This window comes from Phaethon lepturus, unplaced genomic scaffold (genome assembly GCF_000687285.1).
Source record: "Phaethon lepturus isolate BGI_N335 unplaced genomic scaffold, ASM68728v1 scaffold33509, whole genome shotgun sequence".
In the NCBI taxonomy this organism is placed as follows: Eukaryota; Metazoa; Chordata; class Aves; order Phaethontiformes; family Phaethontidae; genus Phaethon; species Phaethon lepturus.
The window spans coordinates 14,171-26,732 of record NW_010563350.1 but is presented as its reverse complement, the minus strand read 5'-3'; the positions used below and the strand labels follow the sequence as shown (position 1 = coordinate 26,732).

Here is a 12,562-nt window from a genome sequence, read left to right as displayed (position 1 = left end):
TATGTTCTAAGAATACACAGTACAGGGTGTTACAAAACACACGTGCAACCAATAAACTTGGAGCGGAGGCCAGGGATGATGGGTGACTTGAGGTCAGCGCTGCGCAGGGAGACTTTTGCCTGCTGGCCCTCACCGTGCCTGTCTTCACTCTGTGCCAGCAACGGCGCAGTCATCCATGAACTCACTTTTTCCCTCGAGAAGGGAGAATTGTTTTGAACAGATACATTATGAACACACCACTATTATTCTTGCTCTAGTAGTGTTCATTGTGGCACTTCAGACAAGTGTCTTGCATCTAGGATTGTCATAAACTTGTTTTGTTCCATGAGGTGCCTGGTGGTTGGATGTTTCTGGTAGCCTTCAAAGCTGCAATACAAGTCTGGCAGGATGATTGAACGAAGGGGAGAGGGAGAGCAGATGCTTAAATTTTGTAAGCAAGCATGTTATTTGAAATTTAAGTGTTCAAGTGGGCCTGTTTTTTAAAAGGGTACTTTCTAAGACGTATGTATGTGTGGAGGGAAAACCTAACAAGGTCTGAATGCTGCAGAGTTTCATTAGCCTGATTGTTGTTTTTTTTTTTTTTTTAAATGTTAAAGTAAATCTGAACTGTAACAAGATAAATGTCACTCAGCTAGATCCTGGCAATTCTTCAAATAGCATGAAAACAAAGAGGAACAAACCCTGCATCCATAAAGCTATTCCGTACTTGCACAGATTAAATAGACATGTAATATGACTATTCTGATGGTTTGGATTGAACGAAAAGTTTATCACTGCTCGGGCAGTTGCAGATTTTTAAATCCTGTCCCATGAAGTCTTCAGCCTCATGGAAAACTGCAGAGTGTCATCTTCTCTAGAATTTAAAAATAAAGCAAATTATCTTTCACCTCCTGGATCTCGGGTAAATTGAAACGGGGATATCAGCTGACCTGGGTCACAGTGCTGGCATTCTCAAGGCTTTCTTTTCATTCATAACATTACAGTTTCTATAGGTTTCTCTAAGACAACAGAATGTTTGAAATTGAGTGTTGTGCACCCTTGAGGGAGAAGGTTTGCTTCTTGGGTGGGTGCAGGGCTTATTGCTGTGCTGGTGAGTTGCTGATAGCACCTCTTTTGCACTCTGACCAAATTTGTAATGATAGTAACCAAAACTTTTTGAAAACGTGACACATCTAGGTGATTAGAATTCTTGCCCCTGAAGAAATTACATATTAATCATGCATGTGGGAGGCCTCAGGTTTTTTTAATAGTCTTTTAATAGAGTAGACTACTTCCACCAAAAAGTGGACTAGGTCATAGATTTTTTTTTTTAATCCCCCCTCGCCCCCCCACAAACCAACTAGACTTCTGCCCACCCCCATCCTGTAGCTTTCTCTGCCTTGCTGCTGTTTTGCTTTTTTTTTTGTTACCACAATAAAACAGAGAAATTGTAATATGTGTTAATAATAGATACTGATAGGTAGCTTCAAAGAGATTTTCAACATACAGGAGGTTCCTCAGTAGCTGTTATGAGCAGGAATTTGATATCTTTCTGTACATTGAAAAAAGATACTTTTCACGAGATTAAAAGCAGGGAGAAATTACCATGGAGGTGTGATTTGTGCAAGTTTAAATTAGCTTATTAAAGTCAGTTGTTCCTGACTTCAGAGTTTGAAGATCATGGCTATCAAAAACCATCAGTTGGGCTTGTTAGCACCTGACCCAAATGTGAAGATGAGAGTGTTTGGCTACCGGTGGTTGAAGGTTTTCAGACTGTGTGAAAGGCTGAGTACTCTAGTACTTAGAAAACATCACTTGCTTTGACAGCAATATCATGTTGAAGGCTGAGCGCTTAGTGAAGGGTTTCCGTAATGTGTGATCCCGTAAGTCAACACGGTACTTTTTTTTTAGGGGGTTTCCCTGACTCCAGCGGCTGTGGCATCCCTGCTGATTCCACCCAAAAATGAGTCAGTGCTTTCACATTGCACTTTTCAAAGTCATTCTGGTTTATTTTGAAGAAGTCTGGTCTGAAGCAAGTGGCACGTGATGTAACGGTTCTTTTTCTTGCAATGATCTTAGGGAAGAACAACACTGATTTGTGCGTGGTGATTATAAAAACCGAAGTGGAACCTGTCCTCACATAGAGCATAGCTGGCCTTCCTCAGCAGTTTTGTGTGCTCCCATGACAACTTTGTTCAGGCCCGTAATGACTCTTCCAAATCATTCACTCAAAATCTTTTTGAGCGCTGAAGGCTATTTTACATTCCTCCTCAGAAAAGAAGTGTTATTTTATCAGTATTCACAGGAAAATAAGCACAAGAACACTTGAAAGCATATTGTCAAAGTTTCTAAGTACAATAAATATTTAAGGTGATGAGATAAAGCATGAAATATCTCAAAGAGATTCATTTTTGTTGTTAGTGGGGAAATTTTAAAAACCAGCATTTTTTGACAAGTGAAACGCTACATCACTATGAATGCTGTTCCCAAAGATACTTGTGTATATTGTGAGGATGGTAAGCTACTGAGGAATAAACTGAGTAACACTTTAGCAAAAATACAGTCAGCACGAGATGCAACCGTTGTTTTAAGTACAGGGCTGCTCTCTCTGGCAGCTCTTATAAACATTGAATTGCCTACTGTAGGATTTTTCAACAGTCCTGTGTTGCTTTCCAATAATATCTGAGGGGGATTTGTTATCACAAACTACTGCTTTCCATCTTCAAACCAATGTCTGTATAAAATACTGCATAAGTCTGTAAATAGTGGAATCTTTGTCAAGCTGGATTATTAAAGAGGAAGCTTATGTCTGTCCTCCTGAATTGTATGGTGTTTAAGGCCTCAAATAAAATTTCTGACATGCATTTTTATTTATGTATTATGAAAAAGCTATCACAGCTGGAATTTAATGCAGAGCTGCCGTCAACTTGTTTAATGGGAGGGTTATCTTGGTTTCCAAATGCAACTGTCATATGGATGATATGCCTTCAGGAAGAGGTGAGGCTTAGCCAAATATATGTCCTTTTTCATGGCTAATTCATGTTGGTCTTCCTTTGAAAAGAAAGCAACAGCTATGGAGCCACTGCAGCATGATATTTAGAGCTAACGTAAAGCTGAGTAAGTTGATGAAATCCTTCAGTCTGTATGTCTTCAGCCATGTAGTTGCTGCTAACCTGGTTCTTGAATTAGCGAGCAACAATAGTGAAGATGGTCATCAGCCCATTGTCTTTATCTCTAAGCAAAGTTCCCTTGGCTGGGGAAGCCTTGATGAAAGATGAAACAGTCCTCACAGTCAGCGGAGGAAGTGTAGGGGGGGAAAAAAAATTGAATATATGTCTAGAAATACCATGTTGGAAAAATCTCTATTTTAATATAGAAGTGCTTAATTGATTTTGCCGAAAACACCTTAGGAAGAAATTTTCACATTCTGTAAGCTTAAGTGTGCTCTGTTTTTTGTTCTAGGGTGACACACGACTCCTTCAGCTTCCCAAACCAAGCATGTTGGATGCGGTTTCACATTATGGTGGCAGTGACTGTGAAGCTAGCCTAGGTCTGGTCTCCACATTGCCCTTGCTTCCTCCTGTGAACTAGGGTGGGATTTAAAACAAGAGCATTCCAGTAATTTGTTTTCAATATAATTCTGCAAAATTTGAATCCGCATATTTATGAGGGTGGTAAATCATTGTGTTGATGGTGAGAGCAAGGGCTAGATATAAACCCTTTATTCCCTTCCAATTACAGCTGAATGTCTATTCTACACTCAGTGCCATAGACTTATTCTAAGAGATATTCTCTCCTAATTGTTTTCCTTTATGAACTAACAGAAACACCTGAAAAAGTTTTGAGTTGCAGAATTAGAAATCCTCTTGCTTTGTCAGTTTTTTAAAGTTTTTTTTTGTTCATAGGTTTATGTGAGTCATGCAGTTTTTTCTAACAATCTAATTTAGGCAGAGCATCAGCTAATCAAGGGAAATATGTAAAAAGCTAGAGAAGAATGAGTGGAAAACTCTGAAATTACTGTGCCTGCTCCTGATAGGCACGTTTGTTTCATTATAATAAAACTGCAGAGTTTTTTGTGTAGTCACATTTAACAAAATCGCAATGTAGGAAACCGTAATACAAAGGAAAACACAAATTGATGTGTGCTTAAGGGCGTTAGCTGAGACAAGTCCTCTTTGCTTTCAGTACTCGTCCAGTTATAGCATGTCGGTACAAGTAGCATCTTTTGTAACCTGTTCTGTAGACTAGTAAGTTTAGAGATCAGCAAAAAGCATATGTTCTGTTCCTCCATCTGGCTTATATTTAAAGTGCTAAACTTTGTAGTGCTGAAAATCTTACAGCTTTACACTGACATCTCAGCACTTATCCATGTCAGGATACAGTGGAACAACTGTATTTTAGAATATATGAGTTCTCTTGCAACTTTTGTTGAACTGAAGTTTGAAACGAGCCTCAAACTTCACATTTTCAGGTACTGCTGTCCTACTAAATACAGACGATGAAATCATAATGATTGACCTACTTCACTTGTGATTTCCTTGTGGAGCAAGAACTAATTCAGCTTGCATAATTTGTCCTTAAGTATTCCTTTTCTTTGTCCAGTTAAGAGAAAACAAAACCAGTCTCCCCAATCAAAATGCACATATTGGATCTAGAATTTGGTTTAAAGAAAGAAGCAGGTTAAACTGTTGTTGCTTAGGTAAAAATAGAAAGCTACAGTTGGAATCAGAGGAATGACTCAGTAAGCAGTATGGTGATGGCAAAATAGGATGTCAGCCAAAACGCAGGAAGCAAGATGGGAACACCCAGATCAGTTTAACAGTCTCAAAGAGCAGTACATGTTTTACATTCTCAAAGAGCAGTAGTTTCTGAGATTACTGCAGGAGATTTAAGCTTTAATTTAACACTATTTCTGTACTTACTAAGCTGTTTGAACCTAGATAAGTTATAGTAAAATGTGAATTGTACGTGTTCTGTTTTTTTCCAGCCAGATTTTAAGACGATTCTCTTTTTGGTAACTTTATTTGTGGCAAAGCTACTTTGAGATTAGCTCTGGATGCTGCGAGAGGCATTCAGCAGAAGCGTGCGGTAGATGGGCAGTGATACACGTACCAGGGGAGTTACTGCAGCGCTGCAGTCTGGAGTGGAGCTGATGGTGCTGATTGGTGCTGATTGATTTTTATTGCTCTGGAGCTCCGGAGAAACTTCATCAGCTGCCACGTAGCTGTGTCTTGATTTTTAAAAATCTCCCTTTACTTATAAGATAGTGTTGATCTTATAAGATTGTTTTGTTTTTCGACCTATAAACTGGCATAACAATACAAAAGCAGGTGAATTTCTTCCTATTCTCCTATACAAAACTAAGTAGATCCAGCAATTTTTTATACCTTATACTCTATTTTCTTTGAATAGCAGGTATGCATCAATCCTAATGTAAAGCTCCTGTGCTGCCATTTCCTGCCTAAAGCTGAACTACTTTGATAGTCAGGTCGTGGTTCAGTTTGGTACTCAGGGGAAAAAAGGAGACAGCAAGAGTAAGATGAGGTACTGCGCTGCTCTCCTCATATTTTCATAATGGCTGTCCCCGAGCTCAAAGATCTTGAGCCCTAAGAATCTAAGTCAGGAATCAATGTGGGGGGAAAAAAAAAAATCTGTACCGGCGTATTCCTAAGATAGGTGAGTAACCAGTTCATTGCATTTTACCTGAATTTAGGTAAACTTAACTAATAGCTTATTTCTTGAAGCAAGTAGACCATGTCATGATTTTAACTCTTGATAGCTTAAATTATACTTAAACTCTTAATATTGCATGGCTTTTGAAGCATGTGACTTCAGATATAATTACAGGTTTGTAAAATGCAGACACAACGTGACTGCTTATTCAGAGAACCACGAATTTTGGGGGTTCAAGGGCAACTTTCTTTTGAAGTGAAGCACAATGTGGAATTAGTTAACCGAAGCATCCGTAGGTGTTTCTAATTCCAGAAGAGAAGCTGTTAGTCAAATGTTTACATTGTGTTTCATTTCCTTTACAGTAGTTTCTTGAATCCCTGCCTTACTCTTAAAATATGGAGCTACCTTTAACCTACTTCTTGGAATAGCGAGATAATAAAACTTATTCAGAGTTGACTGTTTTGGGAGAAGGGCCAGAGAGCTCTTGCTGTAATTTTTTAAATGCAGAGCGATGCCTTTCCTAGGAGGTGATGGGTTTTGTGAACGCTGACAGTGCGGCCGCTTATTCTCCAGCGTACCTGACCCTCCTGCAGAGGAACTCAGACTGAAGCGTCTCCTCGCGGACTGCCTGTACTAAAAGTGCAAGAAATAAGTTCCAAGTACTTAAGCAGTATTTTTAGTCTTTCAAAAAAAATTGTAAGGAAGCATGAAGGAAGCAGAGAGCACAGGTGGGCAGCCATGCCATGATGCCCGCTGGGCAGCTGGGGTAGGGCAGGAGCAGAGTTTGTATCAACTGGGAATCAGAACAGCCTACACCATGCACTCCGTATTTTGTTTAGTGTTTTGCTTACTGGGTTTCAACTTTCTAAGAAGTGAAATAGAAATCTGATTACTTTAAATTGGTGGCCTTCAAAATCCATTATGGAAGCCTAAAGATTTTCCAGGGACGGTCTGGGCTGTTATAGGGCATATTTAAAGGCAATTATTAGTTGTTTCATGGACTCTTAAGAAAGTAGCTCTCCAAATCAATGGAGGTGAGGACTAATGGATACTTCAAGTTAAACTAATTTGACTTTCTTTGAAGAAAGGCACTTTCCCACAATGACCTCTCCTCCTGAGAAGAGGAGGATGAGCTTGGTAGATATTTGTGGTGTCCAGTGCAGTATGAAAGGTGCTAGGACAATAAAATAAGCAGGACTAAGAGAAATTACAATTGTACCACTGTCTGGTCACGATAGGAGGAGGGCACAGGGCAGGAGGAGCTCTGCTGGGGCCATTCACTACCTTGTTGTCCCTGGGCAGGCAGGACAGGGGCTTGCAGATGTAGCTTCTGGTGGCCCCTGGAGCACAATGGGTTACATGATACCAGATGTCTTTGTTTCCTGTCCAAGTCTAGAAAATAGATTAAATGCTCTTCTAATGCACATATTTCAGGAAAACGTTTTCTGTAATTACACAGAAAACGCTGCGATAGGAAAGGGAAGGGACTTGGTCCGCACAAGTGTGACCTAGTTGGGAAGGGAGTCAGCTTGGCACAACTGGATTAAATGAATTTTTGGGAGAGTCCTTGGGTTACAGTTAAGTGGATTTGTGACTCACTACTACCACATACCTAAGGTCCATAGATGTTTTAGTATGTGAGCCATTTTTTTTGCCTTTTTTTTTTTTTTGCAAAAAAAGCTAACTTTTTTTGGCAGGGGTTGAGTTGTTATTCTTTATTCCAGTGCTCCAGTGATTGTGCACATGTGTGTAGTGGACTGGGGAGGACAAGGATTTGAAGACTCTCTATGACATCTCTGGTTAAATGGGCTTTTCTGTTTGTCCAGAAGATGTAGAAAATCAGTCTTTGTCGAGGTTGGTATGTGCAGAAGACAAAGTGGTGTGCCTCCAGGTTTCAGTTCTCCAGCATTGTGTATTTTGGTTTATGTGTAGTAGCTTCAGTCTAAATCTGTATTTTTCTCTTTTTTCTTCCTAGGGTAGTCTGACATCTACTGCTATCTCTTGTGATCACCTTGTCAATAAACTTTAGTTTCAGTGTATTGATTAAAGGGCTGTAGTGCCTTGCTGCTTTAATTCCTATGTATTTGTGTCAACTAACTGGATTTTTTTGCTATTTTTAGGGGAATAAACCCCAGATGCTGCTTGGATATGTATTTTATGCTATATACTTGTATGTTCCATTGCTAGAGATGGAGCAGAATAATAATCATATCTGTATAGTCAGGTTATAGGACTGAGGTTATTCTATGCACAATATAGAATCTGTGTCTTAGGGCTGATTCATATACAAAAGCAAACAGTTACAGCACACACAGAGTAAGACTTTTTTTGACTAAACACTGTTTGCTGTTTCTGTAAGTGTCTTTCCACCCTTGTCCCCAATTACATCAACTTGTATCATCTGTGTCTGTTGTATTGGAACAATTACGAGGCTTCTCAATATTTATAGAGTTTTTTCCTTTATGAAAACTCTTAGAAATTGCAAAATGATATAGAGATCTAGGGGAGCTAGAAGAAGTCAATATGCCATCTGAACTTTGTAGGAAAACGTATCTCTCTATCCATTGCTATTTGTCCTTTACTTTTTTTTAAGTCCAGACCAAATACTTGGTTTGTTACATTGCTGACATAAAGTGTTGTCCCCATCTTTATAATGCTGTTATGAAAATGGTAGCATTTCCTAGTTCAATACTTGCTGTTTATCATCTTTGAATGAGATACAGTTTTTATTTCGAACATTGTGTTTTGTAACTGCAGCCAATACAAATGTGTTTCTCTAGTTGGGTCTCCTCTTCCATCCTTAAGGCAAGAATCTGGTTGTTTCTGAAATAATAGGTCTGATACAGGAACAGAGGTAGAGTTTGCAAATTGAACTTAAAAGTAAGTTTTATCTGTTCAGATAAAGTAATATCATGTGTGTATTCTGAATCTTGAATAATTATTACTTCAGATTTATTTACCTTGCTTTATTCGCTAGGTCTTGCATTTGGACATGCTTAAACTCTCTATGGTTTATGTCAATTTGTGATACATATCTGTGAAGGCACTGAGCATTTTAAGTATACAGTATAAGCTTTGGTATCAGATTTTTTTTTTAATGCAAAAAGGGGGTGGGCTTTTTACCCGAACCTAACCAGTTTGGCAGAAGCACTCAGGCCTTGGGATTTATCTATTAATTTGTGTCAAATCCAGAAACTTTTGATCAAATATGGATTCTTTCTGAAAAAGAGAGCTAAAGGTCTACTGCTTCACATGGCACGGTGCTAGTGTTAATTAAAGGGCATGTCTATTTTACTGTTACTTGCCACTTAAAATTCCCTAGTGTAAATTTTCAGGTATCACAACTTACTGTGCACGTTTCTGTTACAGGAAGAAAGTATTTGAGATAGGATCTGTCTGCATAAGCATGTGCAGATCTTGAACAAGCTCTTTAATTTTTCTTTAAAACTGTAAATGTTTTTACATATTTTAACTAAACAGAATTCCTCTTACACATTTACTTAGGGATGAATTCCCCTTCCATGTAGTCTCCTAAGCATGAAGTAATTTTTGTTTAAATTATTATCAGTCCTGCTGAACACTTTCTAGTTTTTTTGAACTTCTATGTCAGAGTAGGAAAAATACTCCAGTAGTGACCCTTTCTGCTGTGGCTTTCTTAACATTACCATGGCCTTCGGGCATACAAAGATGAGCATGATGCTTGTGTTAGCAGCAAGATAGTGCTGCAATATATATATATATTTTTTTGTCAGCCCTAATACCCAAATCCTCTTCAGAGTCTTTCCAAATCCCATTTCTGTATCCTTCAGTATGACTTGCCTATTGTTCACCAGATTTTCAGCTGGAAAAAAAAAAATAAAAAAATTGTAGGTGCCTAATTTTGTAGGTGACTCATATCACTACCTAAGTGTCTTGTCCTCTCTGTTATTTACCATTCCTTTAATCTTTCACGCACCCTTTATTAGTCATTTTCTGCCATCCATTAGATGAATGACCATTTTAACTCATGCCAGATGATTTAATGTATCGTTCACATGCCATCTGGGGTCTTCCAGGGTAATTCATCTATCCTTTGGCTTTTCTTCTGCTTGAGGGCAGGTGGTGGCCAGATGAATTGTCCTGGCAGCACCCTGTTCTTCAGGGCCCCGGTCCCTTCCTGGTCAGGGGTGCAGGCAGCTGGCACAGGTGGCTGCTTTGGAAGAGCCCCTTCCCTGCTCCCCTGCAGAGGATGGAGCCACAGGACTTGTGCTGGTTGTGGCATGTACGGCCCGGGTCAGGAGTGCCGTACCACTGGTCGTGTGTGCCATGGACACATGTGGCTGCACGTTGGGAAGAGGATCCCAGTTATAGCCCGCCTCTGCATCCAAAGCAGCTGTGTAAGTGCATCCCTTTAAAAAGGGGGAAGAAAGTCAGTAAAGATGACGACTGCTGTACAATGAGCTAAGTTCCCTGGCAGTGGGCTGACATCTCTTATTTACCTGACGTAGCTCCCTCAAAATAGGCTGTAAGCCCTGGGGTCCGTGGAGTACAAGCCTGGGCTAAGCAAATATGTTCATGCAAAAGCTAGTTTTACACACTTTACAATTTGCATATGCAGGTAATAGCACATTTAATTTGAGCTGTTGTTTCATGCATCCCTTGTTGTATGGATCTCTTGAGTCTGTCTTGCCATGTTTGCCAAATGCTCTGCTATTAGGGAATGAAGGCAAAAAAGACTACTGAATTTTTTTTTTCCAAGTGGAAAGGTATTTTATGCATGGTAAACAAAACATGACCTATGGCAGTTCTGTTTTGGTGGTTGACATAGGACATTTAAGCTAAAATTCTGAAGATGATGTGTGCTTTTGTTCCCCTAAAGCATAAAAGTAAAGGTAAAGAAGGTGCTGGCAGCCTTGCCTCCACCTTGTTTTCTTTGCTCTGAAAATAGACTTTGAAGTGAATGTATTTTAGCTTTCTTGGAAGAGAGATTTTTCTGTAACCTCTTCAGTAACTAAATAATTTTGAAACATAAGCATTTCCAAGCAGGGAGTGGAATGACACGATCTGGTAGTACTTGAATCTGTTTGAATGATGTGTGACATCCTCGTGATGAGGGAGGAGGAGAAGGGTGTGCTACAAAACACTGTAAAATCAGGGGGCTGGTGCATCCTCGCATCTGTGGGAATCGAGTGTGCCAGGGTAATTTGTTAAGAGCAATGCCAGCTGCTGCTTTGTTTACAGAGACTAGTTGAGTTTTAATTCTTTGCACAAGTTTAAACTGACCATGGTACAAAACAATGAATACTCTGTATGTTCTTTGGGAACCTTTCCTATGTGTTAATGGTAACTAAAAATGGACCTCTCAAGCCTTGCTCTCAGCAGGAGGGACTCATAATAAAAATCTTGTGATTTTTATTCACAAGAACATTGTGTCCCACTTTTTCTAATAGAAGTGAATCTTTCTATTTTTTTTCTTATTCAATCTTTAATGTATTTTATGATGTATTGTGGCTTCTCTTTCTATCTCTCACATGACACTAATGATGCCAAGTCATATTGCCATCAGACTTCTCCCACTAGAGCCCAGGAAAGTCCCATTTTTTTTTTCTTCTACAGAAGCCGTGATCCAGCTGTGGTTCACAACACAAACAGTTGTTTCTCAACACCGCTGAAATCTGGTGCATTGACCAGTTACTCCTTGAAGCTTTCTTTTAGAGTATTTCTAATTTTGTGTGTTTGTAGTGAGAGCGTTATGAAATGAGGAAAATTGTTTTGTAGTGGTACAGTAGCTTGGACCTTATGGGGAGTGGAACCAGTCTGATATATAGATCCATTTCCCATAGCTCTAGTGTAAATTGAAACAAACTATGGGGTCAGTGAACAGTTGAAAGCTTTTTTTATACAGCAGATGACATTATTTTTTGTCTTTCTGAAATGACAGATACTTTGGATGAATACTTCGAGTATGAAGCTGAAGAGTTCCTGGTCTCCTTGGCCTTGTTGATTACTGAAGGTCGAACGCCCGAGTATTCGATCAAGGGCAGAACAGAGGGCTTTCATTGCCCACCGGCACAATCAAGTCAGCCAACAACAACTAAGCATGAATGCAGTGACAAACTGGCTCAGGTGTGATGGTACCCATTTAATTTTAAGTGCCGTGGCATGCATCCTTGCTACCATGATTAAAGTCAGCTGAGAACCCCATGGTAGATTCACAGTTAAGCATGAATAACAATTGCTTTCTGTCAGTCCCATGTTTAAATGAGTATGTAATTCAGTATCATACTAATAATAGATCTGTCCTTCAAATGAGAGATCATTAAGCCTTTTATCCTTGAATATGAAATTCTGCACGACTACCTGAATGCAGAACCTATTTGAGTCTTTATTATGCAAATGGAGAGTGCTATACTTAGCATTCTTGGTCTGTTTTTTTTTTTTTTTGAGAAAATATAGGCTGACTTGCCTAACTTTTTGCTTTTCAAGGTATTCTTGAAAAGTTAGTGATCCAAAAGACATGGGCATGTCAAATCTAGCTAGTCTATTTGGGAGTAAGATTGGAGCATCCCATCTTTCAAGTAAAAGTTCCCAAGTACTGTGTGAATTTAAGTTATTATTCGTGCAGAAGTTAGCCCACTCCAAGATGCAGAATTTATAGAGACACTGCTTGAGTGTGTCTAAGAGGATGACTTGTGGAGAGAGAAGTACAAGGTAGTATAGTGGTTGGGGAAATGTATTTTTATGAGCTCTTCTAATTTTCTACAGAAGTTGCTCAAACAGCAGCCATAAAGGATTTATTAATTATTACTCATTTAATAGCTCTGGAATCTTGTCTCCTATTTGGTGAAACCTAGTTTACAGAATTTGACCCTTATCCTTTTATGGTACTTTGGAACATGTTTTCAAAGTAGATTTAAATCTGGCTAGCATT

General features: G+C 39.2%; 1 protein-coding gene across 1 annotated transcript in view; it reads left to right on the top strand.

The window, feature by feature from the left end:
* Positions 1-3,477: 3,477 nt before the first annotated feature.
* The window catches only part of FAM214A (family with sequence similarity 214, member A), an 18,533-nt gene continuing 9,448 nt past the window's right edge, over positions 3,478-12,562 (top strand). Inside the window, exons 1-2 of the mRNA XM_010294554.1 lie at positions 3,478-3,529; positions 11,573-11,757. Of these exons, the coding sequence (XP_010292856.1) occupies positions 3,478-3,529; positions 11,573-11,757 (237 nt within the window). The remainder of the gene's footprint in view (positions 3,530-11,572; positions 11,758-12,562) is intronic.